The following is a 21,047-nucleotide window of genomic DNA, read 5'->3' as shown; positions in this document are numbered from 1 at the left end:
GTGGATATATACTTGAAGAGAAAATCTTGCAGGGCTTTAGGAAAAGAAAAGGAATGGGATTAATTTGATAGCTCTTTCAAAGAGCTGGCCCAGGCACAATGGGCAAAATTTTTACCTCAGCGGATGGTCGCGTGCCCGACCAGCTCAAGCTTAAAATGACACACGTTGACATCAGGCACATTCGCGCGATATTTCGGTCAGCGGGCGTGCGCCGGACTCAGCAGTGCACCCGCTGACAATTAAAAGGCCTATTAAAGCCATTAAAGTGTCAATGAAATAGAATTTTTTGCTGCGCGTCCAACTTGCAGTTGGCGGGCAGGTGAAAAGGCCAAGCGCTTTTTTGGAAACTTCATCCACGGACGGGATGGGGTTTCCAACATCAAATAAAAATGAAATAAAATTTTTCAGACTTCACTTATAACGTGTCCCTACTCATGTGACAGAGTCATATGAGGGGACATGTTTTATAACATTTTTCTAATCTTCAGACTGTGCCTGGAATTCGCTGCCAGAGGAGGTGGTGGAATCAGGTACGATAGTGGTGTTAAAGAGGCAGCTTGACAAATACATGAATAGGATGAGAATAGAGGGATACGGACCCCGGAAGTGCAAAACGTTTTAGTTGACGGGCAATATGATCGGTGCAGGCTTGGAGGGCCGAAGGGCCTGTTCCTGTGCTGTACTTTTCTTTGTTCTCTGTTCTTTATTATCTTTTAAAACTCTTCCCTGAGGCAGCTCTGTGCCAACATGAAATCGCCTTCCAGCCTCAATCACGCCGACCACCCGACAAGGGCTAAATTCTGCACTATGGGTCGAGTGACCTTTTTCAATATGATTCTATGGTTTTTCTTTTTCTTTTCTCCCCTCTCTATGCCCCTAGAAAGCACAACAAAATTCTTTCTTAATTGGAAGTACAAGAACATTCGATCTACATGTCTTTATTGACCCACTAACTTTTCCTACATTTCAATAGTGACAACACTTCAAAAGTACTTCATTAGCTATAAAACATCTGGTGATCACGAAAGGTGGTATATAAACACGGGTCTTTTCATTTGACCTTGAACTTGATCAATGTTGGAAAGGTTGGTATGACAGGTGGGCCAGTTGTGACAAGCAAATAATTATATACTGTATTAGATTACATTCTTGAAATCACCCCCTACAATGTATATATATTTTAAATATTGTACATTGTTTGATGTAACTTTAATTCTTAATGTTCATGATTCAGGGGTCACTAGCCTACCCCTAGTCTGTGAGGTGGATAGATCAGTCTCCTCTTAGTGTTCACTGAAGGGTATTCAACTTGTATGTGAAGTCAAGTACTGCAGGTTTTACTTGCAAAAGATTTGATGTCCAGTATTAATTCTTAAACATTGAATATTGTTGGCTTATTAGGTGTAAGAAATATTAAATTTACTTTTTTCATTATAATACAGGAAGCAAGGATAACACTTGCAGGATTTGGCGATGAATGAAGATGGAATTACTAAAACTAACTTAGTAAATTCATAAACGTCTAGGATAAGAATGCTGTAATGTTGCTCTATAAGTGAGAGTATATATTATTTCAGATATTCATTGTCTCAAAAAAGGACTTGTGAAGAAATCTAAGCCGCATGTTCAGTTTCTTCATTGCATGTAGACAAATGTTATTGCAAACTAGTGGCAAATAAGATACTTCAGCTTGTCAGAGAATCATCGTTAAACACAGACTGAGCTACACTCCTGACTGCAATAACGCTTATGTAAGACCATAGCATGATTTTTGTTTATTTCTAACAAGGTTTGTTATAAGTTTAAGCTTTAATGTGGTTAATAATAAGTGTTAACTGTTCTGAATTTTGAAAATATTTAAAAAACTATCTTTGATTGTGTTTAATCATCATGAGTTGTTGCACCTAAATTGAATGCTTTTGTAAAGTATACAATTACACTGAAGTATTCTGCCATAGCAGCTAACCATCTAAACCTTCTTACATTTGTTTACAAAATAAAAGTGTGTCTAGGAGTTCTTCACTTGTGTCTTGTTGTCTTCATTATTCTGGCACAATGGTATCCAAAGCTAATTAGAATGTGGTTACCACTGAGATTCAATTTTTATGAGTATGTACTCCAGCAGGAGATCTTGCAGTTCAAATTAAGAAATCGCAGGCTTTTCTTCATGATTTTCCATGCTTTAAAATTAAGGAGTGAAAAGTGATAAGGAACTCATTTGTGATTTCGCTTTATGCATAATCACCAATCGAGAACCTCTGCTGGGAGTGTGCATTTGTAACAGCAGCCCTCTGATGTTCTACATGTAAAGGTGATCAGGTAATGTGCTCAGGTTGAAGATGCATTTTATTGGTATTTACCACATGGATGAAACATCTCGTAGTCAACAACAAAACTTTGACTTTTTGCTGTTGTGCATTAAATTTTCAGCAATTAGAAATGCATATAGCTTATTTTCTTGTGTGATTTTTATGATGAGAAAATAAGTCACTTGTGCAGGGAAGGAACTTTGGAAGGAGGTACACTAACTTTGTCAGTTGTAAGTATACTTTACTCTTTGTAATGCATTTTTACATCACAACCGGAGTCATTACCGCTACAGTGTTTTCCTTTACTGAAGTACAGCTGACCTGGGTCAGTAAGCAAAAGACTGATTTGAGCCTCTTCCTTAACATCAGTGTCCTTTTTTTTCAGGCTAGGCTCCACCAAAAAAAAATTGTCCACTTACAATAGATATTGCTCTTAGCAAGTGTACTATTATCTGCAATATTTATTTTAGTACTCTAAACTTTCTTCTCTATCACACAGTCGAAGAATGGAACAAGGGGGCCAGTAAAGGGTAAAGAATCTAGTGCTAATCCTGCCTGAGTTAACAGTGTCAATTGATGGGCAGCACTTTGGTGCAATTTACCTGTAGTTATTGTGGAACGGGACTAGGATTGCTTATCACTGGTCCCACCTCAGCCATTGACTTACCTTGTGACAGATGGATGGAAGTTCTGCTTCATGTCTGTTGCTCCTGAAAATGGCCACAAACCAGGTGGAAGTGCCATGGAATTTCATCCCAGAGACTTAAATGCCCAAGCAGCTGATTGACAGCTTGATGGTCATGGTGTTCATGCTAAATTCAACGCACATGACAGATACCAGAATTTTAATATAAAGGGTAAGTTAGTAACAGTCTGCCTTACCGTAAAAGTTAACAGTAAGTTGCATTTTCAACACAAAGACAAAAGGAGGAAGGAGAGGGGAAAGGGTTCTAGAATTCAGAGAAACAAAATCAGTCCTGACATTTTCAATCAATATTTATTGTAACTTACATCCATGATGAGTCCAGTTTCATGGAATAATATGAAGAAGATGAATATGTGTGATGCAAAGTTCTTACAATAATCAAGAAACTATTGTCACACTACTGTACATGGTAAAGCACTAAACCCTAAGCAAGACTTCAGTGAGTGTTTGAGGAACACACATACTGTTCTATTCCACTGTTTTGATATGGTACTGTAAATAAATTGTAATAAAGAAAAATATTTTGACTAAAGTTAACGAAATAACTAGTATTACAAATTAACCTATATTTCTCATACAGAACCCAAATTCCTTTTGACCCCGAATATTTGTTTCTAATGAACAGTAGATTTTAGTGACAGTAGTGGCCTGTTCCAAACTTCCCTCTGATCTTCTAGGTTTGTGCTTTATAAAAATGGATATTCTAAAGAAACTATTGTCTTGAAAATAAACAAATAATTGAGCCAAATGGAAACTGCACAATGATATGGTTCCTAATTGTCCCACAATCCTGTCACTGACAAAACCTGGTTATGACTTTCCTGTCAAACGACAGTATGTGACAGTTGTGGCTCTGTTGGTAGCACTCACCTGAGTCACAAGAGTCTGGGTTCAAGACCCACCCATGAGGCTTAAGGACATAAATTGAGGCTGACACTCCAGTACAGCACTGTGGGATGCTGCACTGTCAGAGGTGCTACCTTTCATTTGAGATGATAAACTGAGGCCCCATTTACCTGCTCATGTGTAAATAAAAGATCCCATAGGACTATTTTGAAGATGACCAGGGGAGTTATCCCTAATGTCCTGACCATTAGTTATCCCTCAACGAACATCACAGAAACAGATTATCTAGTCACTATCACTTTGCTGTTTGTGGGAGTTTGCTGTGTGCATTTCCTACATTGCAACAGTCACTACACTTCAAAAGTACTTCACTAGCTACAAAGCGCTTGAGATTTCCGGTGGTCATGAAAGATGCTATATAAGTGCAAGTCTTCCTTTCTTTAAATGTCATATTTGACAGTTTTAAACATGTGACTGATTTTTTTTTCCCAAATGTAAGGATAGACTTCTAGAATTTCAATGGATTAATCACAGTGTGTAGTTTCCAAGTGGATTGATTTCCATTCATTTGTTTGTGTTGCCAGACAATATGGCCCCTGAAATGGAGCTGGTGGGAAATCGTAGCAATTATAACTGCGATCGGCAGCATTTTGCAAAGATTTTGGTTTGGATAGATGGCATTTTTCAATCTTATGTTCTAATGTTTGTTTTAATATTGCATAACTATTTCAACAGAGTAAGCAGTCTCAGTACATTAAAATCATTGTTACAGTTGTGATTAACTTGATCTATACACTAACTTAAAGATTGGTTGTATGGACATACATGCTCACTGTACATACAATATACAGTTTTAATAAGATGATTGCAAAAATATTTTTTCAAAACGCTATCCAAACCTGCTCTAAATACATGCCACATGAATATACATGTACAGTACACAATTGGTAAAAGCTGATAGTTTGTTGCTGTCTGATACTATATGGCTCATGTATGTCAGTGTCAGCTTCTTCACATGTACAGTACACATCAGATAAAAGATAACAACTTATTCAACTTTGTATTGTGTGGCTTGTTTACATCAATATCAGCTCTTATACATGTAAACTGCAAGTCCATTATAACAGTAGAGCTGCTTTGGCGATGAAAGAGCATGTTTATCCATGTATAATCATAGATAGATAAGTCAAACCTGCAAATAGCAGAAACACTATATCTTGAATATAAATAGAAAATTGCTCCTGATTGACTCACGTACAATTGATAGCTTTCACATGTTGTGTACAGCTTGGTTTGCCCCATGTGTACATGATGAATGATTAGTCACTTCAAGGAGAACACAAACTGGCTTTAAAATAGTCATAAGAACCAACTTCAAAAATCGACTATTATACCTACAAAGTCAAAATTGCAAATCGATTTTTAGCCAAATTCAAGAAGCCAATCAAACAGACTTCTTGTCGGAAGGCTTCCTCCCTCCTCTTGCACTTTACAATACTGCAGGATTGCAAGAAACAGATCTTTAAGCTTCCAGGCTTTCTGGTGAGCAGAGTGGACAACATCTAAAAACTGAATCCAAACAAAGAAATCAGTTATTGCACAACAGTGTTTTGCGTTGACACATCTTGCTGCAAGGTAAAAGAAAACTGAATAACATTATTTTTACACAATTTACCAGCAATTTCTTAACAATAATCTTTAGAATGTGATCATTTTATTTCCACTTTCCATATTCCCAGTAGCTATAGTTTTTCTTTTTATCTGCATATTTACATAGATTACTACCAAGAAAATAAAAACTTGTATTTGTAGAACTTTCACAACTTCAGGATGTTCCAAAGCTCTTTATAGGCAATTAATAGCTGTTTTTTTTGGTTTCAAACTAGTCATTGTTGTAATGTAGCCACGTAATGTGACCAATTTCCGTATAAAAAAGCCCCACAAACAGCAATAAGACATATAGACTCCAACCATTAAATTATGAAGAGCTAAAGCCTTGCCTTAGCCCTGAGCTTGCATATTTTTCTAGTTTCTTTCCTATCTCCTCTCATGCCTTCTCTGAGACCCACCTTTTGTTTCCTTGATCCCATTTCCACTAAACTGCTGATCACCCAACTTCCCCTCCTGGTTCCTATGTTAGTTGATACTGTAAATGATTCCCTCTCTTCAGGTATTGTCTCTCTCTCTCTCCTTTAAGTCAGCCACCATCACCACTCCCCTCAAAAAACCAACCCGAGCCCTTTGCAAACTACCATCCCATCTCCAACCTCCCTTTCCTCTCCAGAGTCCTTGAACGTATATTTCCCGAATCCATACCTGTCTTTCCACCACACTCTCAGCTAGTACGTGCCAGGTCTTAACAAGTCACTGCATAAAGAAGTTTCTCCCATGTCACTATTGATTCTTTTGTTACTCACCTTAACCCATGCCCTCTCATTCATGCCAATGGAACCAATTTCTCTGCATCTACCCTGTCCAGACCCCACATGATTTTGAACATCTCCATCAAATCTCCTCTCAACTTTCTCTTCTCCAAGAAGAACAGTTTTTCCAATCTATTGATTTTCCCTTAACAAATCTGTGCTGGCTTTCCTTAATAAACTCGCATTTGCCCAAGTGACTATTAATTTTGCCCCAATAATAGTTTGTAAAATCTTCCCTACCACTGAGACTAAACTGACTGGTCTGTAGTTGTTCGGCTTATCCTTACATCCTTTTTGTACAAGGGGGTAACATTTGCAATTCTGCAGTCCTCTAGCACCACCCCTGCAAATAAGTTGTAGAAAGTTATGACCAATGCCTCTGCAATTTCCACCCTTACTTCCCTCAGTATTCTTGGATGCATCTCATCTGGTCCTGATGCCTGATCAACTTTAAGTACAGACAGCCTATCCAATAACTCCTCATCAATTTTAAACCCTCCTCTTTCACCATGACTTAGGCAGCATCTTCTTCCTCGATAAAGATAGACGCAACCATTCATTCAGTACCTCAACTATGCCCCTTGCCGCCATGTGTAAATCTCCTTTTATATCCACAATCAGCTCCACTCCTTTTACTTTTTGCTATTTAAATGCCTGTTGAAGGTTTTTGGATTCCATTTTATGTTAGCTGCCAGTCTCTTCTTATACTCCCTCTTTGCTTTGATTTGTTTCTTCAATTCCCCTCTGAACCTTCTATATGCAGTCAGAATCTCAATTGTATTATCCGCCTGATATCTGTCATATGCATCATTTTTCTGCTTCATCTTACTTTCTACGTCTTTCGTCACCAGCGTGTTCTTGTAGGAATGTACCTTGGTTGTACTCAAACTATCTCATCTTTAAAGGCAGCCCACTGTTTAGTTACAGTTTTGCCTGCCAATCTTTTATTCCAATTCATCTGGTCCAGATCTGTTCTCACCCCATTGTGATATGATAATCACTGTCCCCTAAATGTTCCCCTACTGACACTTGATCCACTTGGCCCACCTCATTCCCAGGAACCAGGTCCCGCAATGCCTCCTTTCTTGTTGGACTGGAAACATACTGATGTAGAAAACTGTCCTAACCGCACTCTAGGAATTCTTGCACCTCTCTGTCCATTATACTATTACAATCCCAGTCATCATTAGAATACTTAAAATTTCTCATTATAACTACTCTATAATTCTTGCACTCTGTAATTTCCTTGCAAATTTGTTCATCTACATCTTTCCCACTATTTGGTGGCCTACAAATTACACAAAGCAACATAATTGCACTCTGTTTTGTCCCTTAGCTCTAGCCAAATAGATTCTGTCCTTAATTGATCCCTCTGAGACATTCTCTCTCTCCAACACTGCAATGTTCTCCTTGATCAATACTGCCACCCATCTGTCTTTCATTCCTTCCCTCTATTTCTTGAACACGTTGTATCCAGGAATATTCAGTACCCAATTCTGCCCTTCTTTGAGCTAGGTCTCCGTTATCACCACAATATTATATTTCCATCTGCTCCTGCAGCTCACCAATTTTACTTACCACATGCCGCGCATTCACACAACTGCACAGTAACTTTAATTTAGACTTTATTACAGCCCCTCTTACTCTGACCCAACAAACACCTATTTCCTACTCTGGTGCTATCTGTCTCTCTGAACTCTCTGTGCACCTTGGAGTCCCTTTCTAATATTACCTCTTGGTTCCCACACCCCAGGTCAGTTAGTTTAAACCCTCCCCAAGCACTAGCAAATCACCCTGCTTGGAAATTGGCCCCAGCTCTGTTCAGATGCAACCCATCTGGTCTGTACAGGTCCCATCACCCCCAGAAATGGTCAAATATAAGTCGTTGTTGATTACACAAACTATCATTGTATTCCTTGGAATTTAGAAGGGTAATTTGGCGAACAGATTGAGTAGATAACTATTTCCTCTAGCTGTGGAGCCAAGGACTAGGGGGCAGAGTCTAAAAATTAGAGTCAGACCTTTCAGGAGTGAAATTAGGAAACACTTCTACACAGAAAGAGCAGTAGAAATTTGGAATTCTCTTCTGCAAACAACAGTTGATGCTAGATCAATTGTTAATTTTAAAACAGAGTTTGGTAGATTTTTCTTATCCAAAGGTATTAAGAAACGTGGGGCACAGGTGGCCATATGGAGTCAGGTAACAGATCAGCCATGGTTTCACTGAATGATGGAACAGGATCTAGGAGCTAAATACTCCTATTTATATGTTCCTAAGGTAAATGACCGGAAAATGGTGTGGAATTTTCTTGGAATGTATATGTGTAAGTACAAAGTTACAGTGAATTTCTTTTTTTAAAAACTGGGAAATTTGGATGTAACTATGCTCTGATGTCTCCTTCTTTGTGGTCCTGAGGAAGAGCTAAGGCCCAGGGAGGAATAGAAAAATTGAAGGTAAGTCTCACATCATGGCTCTTGTGCACAATTTGTCTCTGATGTTGTGAAGGCATAAAAAGTATGGTTGGAAACATAAAAGGCAAATGTAAATAAAACCAAACCGATTGAAGTCTAGTGTCAGTCAAAATTCATGAAGTTTACTTGAAACAATGCATTGAAGAAACAAGTTAGTAAAAAAGGGATGGACAATACAACTTTCCTATTGTGCTGCACAGAAGCATTTTAGGCCTAGAAAAAACATTGGGGAATGCAATAATAATTAGCATTCTAGTTGTCAGATTGCCTCTGAGACAGAACATTGTAGGTTCAATGTCCATTCCAGGCTTCAGCATTTAATCTAGGTTGACATTTAAGTGTTGCAGTGAGGGACTGCCATGAGGCCATGCATTTTGGAATGAGATGTTAACATAAGACCCCATCTACCCATACCCCATCAATGGATGTAAAAGATTCCATAGCATTCGTTGAAAAAAATAGGGTGTTTGCATAGTGTCTGAGCCTACATCCCTCAATAACCCAATAAATCAATCATTCATTTTATTCGCTGCTTGTGGGATTTTGTTATGAACAAAATTGCTGTCACATTTTCAAACGACACAAATTATTAAGTGAGAAATGCTTTAGAACATCCTGAGGATGTGGAAGACTATTTAAACTGTTTCTTTCTCAGTTATAGTCCTTGATACCCGGTTCCTGTTTCTAGGTCTTCTCTGGCCATAATCATTTTCAGCAGACCACTGAAGAGATGTTGACACAGTAAAATGCTTTCCAGCATGCAGATGATTCTAGCTCAGGTATTTCTAACATCATGTCACAGTCCAGGGATTTTTCAATTGTCGAAAGCTCTCTTAGGATGAAAATAACTGGTAGTCCCTGACCTGTGGTTTGACCTGTGATGCTTCTTCCACTTCAATGTACAACCTGTGAAAGATTTCCACAGTGCACCAATTTCCTGATATGCAACATTGGCAAGTAAAACTCCTTGCCACTCTTACACACTCAGGTAAATCTCCCTCCATCTCTATGAATTATCTACATGAGAGCTTCTCAACCAAGAATCCATGAGAAGATTTTAAGGAGTCGCTGCTGCCCTATGGCCTCTCACAATGTCATCAATCTAGCCCCCAGATTGACTCAGCTCTTATTGACTTCTTATTGGCAGCCAGCACAATCCTAGTGCAATAACAGTGATGTGACCTCTCTGACCAGCCAGCAATTCATTTACAAAGTTCAACATTAAATCTAAACTGCCAACAATATTTTTATTAAATTTTCACACTGTTTAGATCCAGTTATATTATTTTATAACTGCGTTACATTTGAATTGCTACCATTCTTTCCCAATGCCCCTCCCCCTCCCCCAACCACATGCTTCTGCATGGAATAAGCCAGCTGTTCCAATTGAATAAAAGCAAAATACTGCGGATGCTAGAAATCTGAAACAAAAACAGAAAATGCTGGAAAAACTCAGCAGGTCTGTGGAGAGAAAAAAAACAGAGTTAACGTTTCGAGTCCGTATGACTCATCTTCAATTGAATTATCAGTGCGTGTGGGGATAAAAGATTCAATAGACGAAGGGGGCCATAATGGAAATGCAAAGCAAAAAAACCTGAGCTTGTACCAGAACGAAACATTTGATTGGGAACTATTTAGGCACGCAGTCAGAGGCAGCAGGGAGCCCCCCAAGAGAGAAAAGACAGATGGTGAGAAGAGTCTGTAGAGTAAATCTCTCTCAAGAGAAAAAGCTGGTAAAAGTGAAGGTGGCTGGAAGCTATGGGGCTGAATTTTACGTGCCGGGGGCAGACAGGTGCCCGAGCCGATCAGGTGTAAAATAACGCGCGATGACATTGGGCAAGCTTCCTGACATCATCGCGCACTCGTGATATTTCGGTCAGCAGGCGCGTGCGAGAGTCAGCAGCGTGCCCACCGACAATGAAGAGGCCCATTAAGGCCATTAAAGCAGCAATTGACGGCGTCTTTTGTCTGCCCGTCGAACCCTATGGTTGGTGGGCAGGCGAATCAACCAGGCGGCCTTTGCATTTTTGAGGAAACCTCATCCAAGGGCAGAATGAGATTTCCGTGATTAATTTAGAAAAAGATTAAAACGTTTTGAAAAAAATTTTCATCATCCGTATACTGAGATGTCTCATTCTGATGCGTGGACATTTTTCCCCAATTTTAAATTCTGTTTTTATTGACTGTAAATTTGTCAGCTCCTTGAGGCAGCTCTCTGCCTTCAGGGAGCTTTCCTTCTGCACTCCCCCACGCTGACCTCAGCGCTCGCCCTCCTCTCGCCCCCCCCCCAACCCGGCAGTGCTGAGTCTTTCAATTGGCCAGCCAGTTAATTGGCTAGCCAGCGTGAAATCGCGGTTGGGGCCTGATCGTGGTCAGCGGTCTGTCCCCGGGCCGCTCTCGGGGCTGCTGATCACGGTCACCCACCGACCCGAAAATTCTGCCCCTGGGCAGGGAAAATGGGCCCTGTTAATTCTGTTTATAAAACATCTTGCGACTGGAGTTGCAATAAATGGACAGAAATAAATAGGGCAAAGTGGCAGGGACAACCATTACAGATAGATTCAGATCAGGGCACACATTTTATGGGGCGAGTGATTAAGGAAGTGTGTAAATGGCTAGGAATAAAATAGAAGTTTCACATCCCCTACCGCATGCAAGGTTTGGGCATGATTGAACAAAAAAAACAGAATGTTGAAGAAAGCACTGGCCAAGGCCGGTCAGGACACAGGGCAGGGGAGGGTGGATTTGTTACCTAGTATCTTGATGCAACTCAGGGCAACACCCTGTAGGATGACTGGATTGACTCCATATGAGCTGATGATGGGAAGAGCTATGAGACTGCCAGGAGATGTCGCGACAGGGAGTGAGGAAGTAGGACCGGTGAGAGACAGAGTGAAGTAATTCGTGGAGGAGCTGTGCAAGCAGCTGCACGAAATGGGACAAGAGATTAGGGACTAGCAGTTCATGCGTGACATAGCGGCAAAGGTAAGAGCAGAACAGGCTGAGGTACCCAGCGTGGGCGATATGGTAATTGTCAGGATCACACCCGATAAGCCAGGATTTGCACCCAGGTGGGTGGGACCATACGAGGTAATCATGGCCAGTGATACGTGTGCCTGCATGGACATTAGAGGAAAGAGGCACTGGAAACACTGGTCACAGCTGAAGCGTTTTGCTAATTAGTTAATTTTGTCTTCCAAAGCTAATCTTGACCGACCGGTAACAGGGATGGTTATTTGTTTAATTTACAGAATGTTAACTGCCATCCCAATACTTGTGGGACTGATAATCCCAGTGGAGGGAATGGGGAATACCGCCCAACAAACACCATAGACGGGACTATGGTATACCACAAGCAGTGCGGAGTGCAACACCCAACACTGAACGTAACAGTAGGAGAGCAAGTAACTTTGCATTGCAGTATGGCTGTACTTCAGTTCGGACGCGGAGGCAGTAACGACTTGATGACACAATCACGATTTGACTGGTTGCCAGCTCGGGTTTAACACGTGTGTATGGAACTGATGCCGATATGTATAATGGATAATAACATGTTGTTAGGCATTGTCTTGCTGATACTCCCGTTATATCCAAGTCAATACCCAGACGGTTGGTGGGGGGGGTCCTTGGGGAGACTGGTTCTTTTGTTAAATTCCTGAGTCTAACTAATGTATGTTTTAAACATAAGGAATGGGAGAGTTCTGTTTGTGAGAAAGAAAGTCACATACGTATGGCATGCCTGACAGGGTGTGCCCAGATATTTTACTCATTCTCCCCCCAAGAATCAGGAATGGGACGCTTGTGGTCAGAATGAGAATAATAGACAAGCATGGGCACAGGACGATAAGAGGTGGATTTGGGGCGTATACCCCAAGGAAAGGATTGTTACAACCACTTCACCACCTTTCACAACAACAGGACAATCGGTCCCAGCAGATGCATTCAAAACCCCACAAACCACGCAACCGACCCACCTTGTCCGACATTAAACCCAGGACCGGAAAATGGACTTGTGCTGATTAATAATAATAAGATCTTGTATGATAATGTGCACCATAAGCTGGTACCCGTGGTCCTAAACATTTCTGACATAACCCTGCCCCGATGGTGCTCAACGCATACTCAAGCGCTGTGTACAGTTGTAATGGGTCAGTTAATGTTAGAAACAGCTCAGTTCAAAGGTGGAACATGGCCAATGGCCCAGGGGAAGAGCCAGCTGAAGCACAGCCTGGTAATGATGTCACTACAGTGTTTAATACAGGAACCAAGTAGTTAATTCCATCGACCTTGCTACTGTGGACCAAAAAGTCCAAACCTTAAGTTCGCAGCTTAAGAAAAGTTTAGAAAAGGGGCAAAGGATCCAAGACACTCAAACTAGGTGCAGACCAAGACCTGACACGAATAGTTCAGAGCTTCACCACTGTGCTGGACAGTCATGCGGGCATTATTAACAAATTAATTGGAATTGGTAAGAACATCTCAGATGATGCAAATAGGAACAATGTCCGAGTATCTATGGATCATGGGTGCTTGAACAAACACAGGAAAATTTGAGACAAATTCATGAGGGTATGGTCCCTTTATGGGTAACAAATACACATCTTTTTAACCTTTCACGATACAATCATGATTTGACTGGTTGCCAGCTCAGGGGTTTAACATGTTTGTATGGAACTGATGCCGATATGTATAATGGATAATAACATGTTGTTAGGCATTGTCTTGTTGATACCCCCGTTATATCCAAGTCAACACCCAGCAGGGCAGCAGGGTAGAGAATATAAGGGTAATCAGGGGAAATCATTATGTAAGATCACAATAGAGATAGAGAGTAGTATGGTTAGTACTTCATTAGATGGATGCAGTATAGAAGCCACCTCAGTAGTATGCGCCCGTCTGATATACGAAACAGAAAAGCCAAGGTATGGATTTAATGCTACAGCCAATTGTACAATGGAGACTATATGAGTTGCAAAAGAACCAACCCATGTTGCATACATGGGTAATGGGAGATACTGTATTACCACGTGACAGCAAGAGTTCCGGTACAGGAACAACTGGTCATGCTCCATACACAACCATTCAGTGTGCTCACACCCACAGGTGCCGGCAAGAGTTGGGAAGGTAGAATTGATTGAAATACATAAGCAAGGAACAGTTAATGTTCAAGCTGAGGAAATTGTAAAAGACAACCTGATGCAGTATCTGAGCCAGTTCTCCTATGCTATCCCACTATTGCCCAAACACCTCACCCTAATCCGGGATAAGGCCCAGCGAGTGTATAGGCCATATTATACACTCCAGCAACAGACTCAAGCCTTAACTGATGACATTAGACAAATAGACTCTACCATCTGGTGGGAAGGACTGTGGAATTGGAGATCGAATTTACAGATACACCTGTGGATTCGGATTATCTCCCGTGCTCTGGTTATTGCCCAACTGTTATTAATTTTATATTTAATATGCCTGGTCTATCGCACCAGGAGGTTACATAGGGAATGGCGATGGGGACTTAGAAGATGGGGCAACAAAGTGTTAATCAGGGGCCTAAATTGAAGGGCCAACTAGTACAGATGATCTGGCCCAGTATCTTTACAACCCTAAACTGGATACCTGGCCAGTATCGATGGGTGGCGGAGCGTAAAAAGAAAGGACAGTGCCACTGAATTGGCTACCTTGGGCTAGGCCAAGGGCCAAAAGAGGGGACTATAAGAGCTAAACAGGGACTTCTAGTTAAACAGGGATTTTCCATTAGCAAAACCAAAGGTCAGCAGAACTCTCCAGGGAGCCTTGTACACCATAGGGCCAATATTAGCATAACTCTCCAAAAAGACCTTGGGCAGCACAACAGAGTAACTAGACAGGAGACAGAAGGGGGGATGAGGATAAACAGATAAGGCAAAGACAAACAGTGTCAGGGACGAAGCCAGGCTAGAAAGAGATAAATAGGTCCTGCTTGGGTAAGGAAAAGATATGTAACTGGTACTGGAGACATCTGCTTATTATGTGATTATGTACTGACAAGATTGGAATTTGAATAACGCAATGTGTATGTGACTAGCTGTGTGTAAAAAAGATGGTTTTCCTTTAATTGATAGAGTTCTGTTTTAGCCAGTCTAAGGCAGACTCTCCCTGTATTTGCTTCAATAAAACGATCGTTAACCTGTATCTGAGTCTCCTGCGGTCGATCCTTAGAAGGCACCTCAACAGGCAGTATGAACATTGACCATGATGTGTGCATGTGCTTGTTGAAAGTACCACCAGATCTTGGCAGAATTATTGTTCAGAACCAGAAACAAGTTTCACACTAAGTAAAACAAAAATAATAGTCAATGTATGTGCTTAATTGTAAAACTAACTTTTATATACAGAAAAAATACTCATGTTACTGGCCGGGGGAGGGCAGGTGGCTCTTGGAATATTTATAACATGGGAGGGAGAGCTTGGAACCCCTTATCGAGATAATAGAGATAATGTGATCTACAAGAAGTTACTCATAAGCTCGTAGAGCCTCTTAAAGATTTAATTACCATTTCCTAAGCATACTTCATTATCCAACTGCAACTGTTGTAACGTTTGGGCTTTAATATCCTGATTTTGCACATGGATAATGAACATATAGGGAAAGGTCCCATATGTTGGCAGAGACCTTTCACAGGATCGCAGATGGATTCATAATTGAGTCCATTGTTTTGTCCCTGGTTACTGGCAGGTTTTAAATAGATTCAGATGGAAGTGTGCCAATTACACCCCTTCTGCTTGGGTTAGTTGATTTCCTTAGCTTTCAGGTGCAGATTTGGATGATTGATGGGAGCACAACAGTAGAAGGAGGGGGAAATTGTAAATATTAATGTAAATTTTAATGGAGTGAGTCGGAAAATGGAGACAGGAATTCAGATGGAAAGGCTCCAAAGGCACATCACCCATTACCAGCCTTTGGGGAGGAAGGAAAGTAAGAGATAAGGAAACTCAAGGTTCAATTAGGTATCCGTAGGCAAGTTAACAGAGCGACCCAGCACCTAATCTCCTACTGAAGCCTGCTGAAGTGGAGGCGGTGCGGAGACTCTGTCTGCCACTCCATGGTTGAAATTAAACTCAGTCAAATTCTACACTAGGGGCAGAGTTTTACGTCCTGTGGCCGGGCGTGTGCCTAACCCGATCGGGTGTAAAATATTGCGCAATGACACCAGGCGAGCGTCCTGACGTCATCGCACACTCGTGCGATATTTCAGTCAGCGGGTGCCCGCGAGATTCGGCAACGCGCCCGCCGACAATTAAAAGGCCTATTAAGGCCATTAAAGTCAGCAATTGACAGCGATTTTTCGCTGCTCGTCCAACCTTATGGTTAGCAGGCGGGAAAATCAGCCCGGCGGCTTTTGCATTTTTGAGGAAACCTCATCCATGGGTGGCATGAGGTTTCCGGTAGTAATAAAAAAAAATGTTTTGACAGAATTTTTATACTCAATAGGGAGGCTTTTCCCCTTGTTGGGTGGGCGCAATGGACGGGCTCAGGAGGGGCCACACAACAGTCCGCAACTTCACGCTGGCGGGTCAATTAACGGCCAGTCAGCGTGAATCACACGCTGAAACTTTCAGCGCTGCTGGCGTGGGTGGGGGAGGCGGGCAACCGCGGAAATCTGCGCATGCGCGCGGGTGCGCTCAGTGAAAGCTCCCTGAAGGCACAGAGCTGCCTCAGGGAGCGGAGGATCGTTAAAATGAAAAATAAAGATTCAAAAAATAAGGAAAACGTGTCCCTGAGGGGACACGTTAAAGACGAGTTTTAAAAGTTTTTATATTTCTTTTAAAATCACCCTTCGAAACCTCATCCCACCCGTGGATGCGGTTTCGCAAAAAATACAAAGGCCGCTTGGCCTATTCGCCCGCCTGCCAACCATAAGGTTGGATGGGCAGGGGAAAATTCAATTAAATTAATTAATTAATGGGCTTAACAGCCCTCTTAATTGTTGGAAGGCGCACTGCCGACTCCCACGCGCCCACTGACAGAACTATTGCGTGAGTGCGTGATAACATCGTGACACTCGCCCGACGTCATCGAAGCGCTATTTCACGCTCCTGTCTGTCGGGTGAGCGCCCGCACGCCAAGCTGAAAATCCTGGCCTATACCTTTCTGTGAGGGAATCTGATGCGGGGACATTTTTTTCTGAATTTCAAACTCTTTATTTTTGTAATTAAAATTCTTCAGCTCCCTGGGGCAGCTCTCGGCCTTCAGTGAGCTTTCATTGCCCACTGCCCTCACGCCTGTACAGACTTCAATGCTCGGCCTCCTCCCGCCCCCACCCCAGCAGTGCTAAGCTTCTCAGCAGGTGCTTCATGCTGGTTGGCCATTAATTGGCCAGCTAGCATGAAATCGCGGTCGGGGGCCGATTGCGGGAGGCGGGCTGTTTCCCGGCCACTCCTGGGCCCGCCCACCGCTCCCGCCCGACAACCCAAAAATCCTGCCCTAGGCAATTGAGTCACACCAATTTTATGCCAGGACAGAAAGTTGAAAATCTACCCCAATATGATGCACACTGAGGTATAGCCCTGCCCTCGAGTGAATCACAGAATTGTTATGGTGTAGAAGGAGGTCATTCGGCCCGTCGTGTCTGCACCAGCTCTCTGAGCATTTTAACTTAGTACCAACTTCCTGCCTTTTCTCCATAACCCTGCCCATTGGATGATAATTTAAATAGAAACAATGTCCCCTTGAATGCCTCAATTGAGCCTGCCTTCACATACTTCCAGGCAGTGCATTCCACACCCTAGCTACTCGCTGTGTGAAAAAGATTTTTCTCTGCCTCGCATTTGCTTCTTTTGCAGGACACATTAAAACTGTGTCCTCTGGTTCTCGACCCGTTTACGATCCTATCTACTCTGTCCAGACCCCTCATGACTTTGAAAACTTCTATCAAGCCTCCTCTTAGCCTTCTCCTCTCCAAGGAAAACAGCCTCAACTTCTCCAATCTTTCCTCATAACTGAAGTGACTCATCCCTGGAACCATTTTCGTAAACTTCTTCTGCACTCTCTCCAAGGCGTTCACATCCTTCCTACAGTGTGGCGCCCAGAACTGCACACAATACTCCAGCTGAGGTCTAACCAGGTCTTAAACAAGTTCATCATAACTTCCCTGCTCTTGTACTCTATGCCCCTATTAATGAAGCCTAGAATATTGTATGTTTTAGAAACAGTTCTCTCGTCCTGTCCTGCCACCTTTAATGACTTATGTACACATACACAGGTCTCCTTGCTCCTGCACACCCTTTAGAATAGTATCCTTTATTTTATACTGCCTCTCTATGTTCTTTGTTCCACATTTCTCCGCATTGAACTTCATCTGCCACCTATCTGCCCACTTCACCAATGTGTCAGTGTCCTTTTGAAGTTCTACACTGTCCTCCTCACAGTTTACAACACTCCCAAGTTTTGTGTCATCCGCAAACTTTGAAATTATCCCCTGCCCACCTAGATTTAGATCAGTTATATATATCAGGAAAAGTAAGGGTCCTAATATTCCCCACACACCCCCACCCCCCCCTCCGCCCCCCCGGGGAACTTCACTACAAACCTTCTTCCAACCCAAAAAATACCCATTAACCATTATTCTCTGTTTCCTATCCCTCAGCCAATTTTGTATCCACATTGCTACTGTCCCTTTTATTGTATAACCTATAACTTTCCTCACAAGTCTGTTGTATGGCACCAAAATGAACACCTTTTGGAAGTCCACATATGCCACATCAATGGCCTTGCTCTCATCAACTATCTCTGTTACCTCTTCAAAAAACTCCAGCAAGTTACTTAGACATGATTTTCCTTTAACATATCCATGCTGACTTTTCCAAATTAATCCACATTTTTCCAAGTGACTATTAATTCTATTCCGAATAATTGTTTCTAGAAGCTTCCCCACCACTGAAGTTAAACTGACTGGTCTGTAATTGCAGGGCAGATCTTTACAACCTTTTTTGAAAAAGGATGTAATGTTTACAATTCTCCAGTCCTCCGGCACCTCCCCCCAAATCCAGGGAACGTTGAAAGATTATTGCCAGTGCCTCTGCAATTTCCACTCTCACTTCCTTCAATATTCGTGGATGCATCTCATCAACTTTAAGTACCTTCTCCTTACCAATTTTAAACCCTTCTAGTGACTGAGCTACCTCCTCTGTCACCATGGCCTGGGCAGCATCTGTCTCGTAGGTAAAGACAAAACAGAATATTGGAGGGAAGCTCCTGCTTATGAGGTGACCATTTCCTATGCCACTTAAATCCCATCACACCCCTGCTCAAAAATCTCGCTGCAGTGAAAGGTGGGTAGTTCTGCTACTAGCCCCCAATTTATACGCCAACAGGCAATTTACAATACAACAGGCAACTTTGGTGCAAAATCATGGTTATTATACCATAGATCACAGAAGCTGTTGCACTTTGTCCACCAATATTGGATTTCACTTCTTCAAAACCACCTTCTGAAGCCATATTGTCTGGCGTTTACTATTATTTTAATACAGGCATTCTTTATTTTATGTCTGGCTTTAATTTTCTTATTTTTTTGATTGTTAAGCTTAGGTGTGGATGCCAGGTGTGGTTCCGTCACTTATATTGAATACTGAGTACATTTATCTGTTCTGCAGGGAGAGAAAGAAAAATCAGGAGCCAAAGCAAACACATATTGCAGTTACCCATCTGTTGATAGCTAGATGTAAAGCACAACTGCCTGGAGTTTGCCAGCTAGTCTCCTGCCCTGGAAACGATATATGGCACAGCCAGCATTATGAGGAGCAAACAATAATAACAACAAGTAGAGTTAGCAATTGCTTTAATGAAATGAAAGCTACCTTTTGAATCTTCTCTTCCTGGGATTTTTTGAAGTAAATCACTGGGAAACCAAGTTCAGAAGCTGCTATCCACTGCAAGATTGCTCTCAATTCAGAGTCAACGCACTCAGGGCTCAGGTCAAAATTCAGCACAAGAAAGTCCTTATGGCAGCTGACTGCCCCCATTGATAACTGAGATGTTTTTTCTGAAAAAAATAAAAGGAAAATGCATGTACAGGCACATGTGGAATGTTCAGTAGTTAGAAAGTTATTGTTCTATTGCCCAACAAGTATTATCTCACCATCCAAATGTTCATGGTTATCTTTCGCTGTCTCCTTTTCACTTACGATTTCACTAGCAAAAAAAAAGTAACACGATTATTTATAACACATTCCTACTTATCATTTGAAGTGATAGAAGCATGGCTTGTTTGTGACCCTGTTTGTTTGTGACCCCTTTGACCTTTGTTTATGACATCTTTGGCAATCTCTCCTTTGCCTCCGCTGGCCCCCTATCCAGCTCCACCTGTCCCACCCCACTTAAACATCTTACATTTCACCACATTTCTATTTCTCTTTAGTTCTGATGAAGAGTCATACGGACTCAAAACATTAACTCTGTCTTCCTCTCTACAGATGCTGTCAGACCTGCTGAGATTTTCCAGCTATTTTTGTTTTTGTTTCAGATTTCCAGCATCCACAGTATTTTGCTTTTATTTTGGCTTGTTTGTGGTGGCTTAATTTTCCTGTTTCAGCTTGTAGCTTGCATTGCTATTTCATTCTCTTATCAACACAACTGTGGATGTTGAGCTTTGTGGTGCTATTTGGCAGCCAGAGGGAGTTTTGGTGTAAAACGTACTTGACCAGGACATTCATTATCTAGGATTTATCCACACCAGGGCCTGTGCATTATGTAGGCTGATGTTCTGGGCTGGATTTTTGGGCAGGTGTTGGGAGGCCTATACGTGAGTCCCAAGGTCACCCATATCATTAGCCTGCCTGCTGGTGCGATATGGGGGGTCTCCTAATTGGCACTCGCCATCCTCTCCAGAGGCTGCAGATTCAGAGCACCCACAGTAAAATGAGGCTGCAGCTCCACAGGGAGGGATGAGCATTGCCGAGGCAGGCAAGGGTGCCTCTACATGGCTGCTGCCCTTCATCCCCACAACCCTGATGTTGGGGCATGGAGCCTCCGGTTCCATGGGAGGTTGCCACTGGGAGGCTGCCTCGAGTGGGCTGGCAGCTTCTGCACCTGCTAGGGCTGCTTTGTTGGGGATAAAATACTGACATGTCACAAAATGGCCTCTAAGTGGGGCCTCAATTGAACTACTTAGCTGCCCGCCTCCATGGAGCAGGCAGATGATCCCTTTTCCAGCCCACCCCAGGAAAATCACCTAGAGCTGGTAATACATCAAAGAGCTGTCCTGACATGCTCCCCCTATTTTCCTGGTCCTCCCACCTCCGACCCCGTTT

The 21,047-nt window shown here is 42.1% G+C and overlaps 2 protein-coding genes across 2 annotated transcripts in view; one reads left to right on the top strand and one right to left on the bottom strand.

Annotated features, from left to right (window-relative positions):
* daw1 (dynein assembly factor with WDR repeat domains 1) overlaps positions 1–2,017 on the top strand; it is a 65,548-nt gene extending 63,531 nt beyond the window's left edge. Inside the window, exon 13 of the mRNA XM_078564069.1 lies at positions 1,443–2,017. Within this exon, the coding sequence (XP_078420195.1) occupies positions 1,443–1,477 (35 nt within the window). The 3' untranslated portion in view covers positions 1,478–2,017. The remainder of the gene's footprint in view (positions 1–1,442) is intronic.
* Positions 2,018–3,285: 1,268 nt separating this feature from the next.
* sphkap (SPHK1 interactor, AKAP domain containing) overlaps positions 3,286–21,047 on the bottom strand; it is a 167,995-nt gene continuing 150,233 nt past the window's right edge. The window contains exons 10-12 of the mRNA XM_078564068.1: positions 19,877–19,929; positions 19,596–19,780; positions 3,286–5,430 (exon numbers count right to left, since the gene is read on the bottom strand). Of these exons, the coding sequence (XP_078420194.1) occupies positions 5,284–5,430; positions 19,596–19,780; positions 19,877–19,929 (385 nt within the window). The 3' untranslated portion in view covers positions 3,286–5,283. The remainder of the gene's footprint in view (positions 5,431–19,595; positions 19,781–19,876; positions 19,930–21,047) is intronic.

Source organism: Cetorhinus maximus, chromosome 19, assembly GCF_964194155.1.
Source record: "Cetorhinus maximus chromosome 19, sCetMax3.hap1.1, whole genome shotgun sequence".
Classification (NCBI taxonomy): domain Eukaryota; kingdom Metazoa; phylum Chordata; class Chondrichthyes; order Lamniformes; family Cetorhinidae; genus Cetorhinus; species Cetorhinus maximus.
The sequence above is the reverse complement of the archived record's forward strand: the minus strand, read 5'-3'. Positions and strand labels throughout refer to the sequence as shown.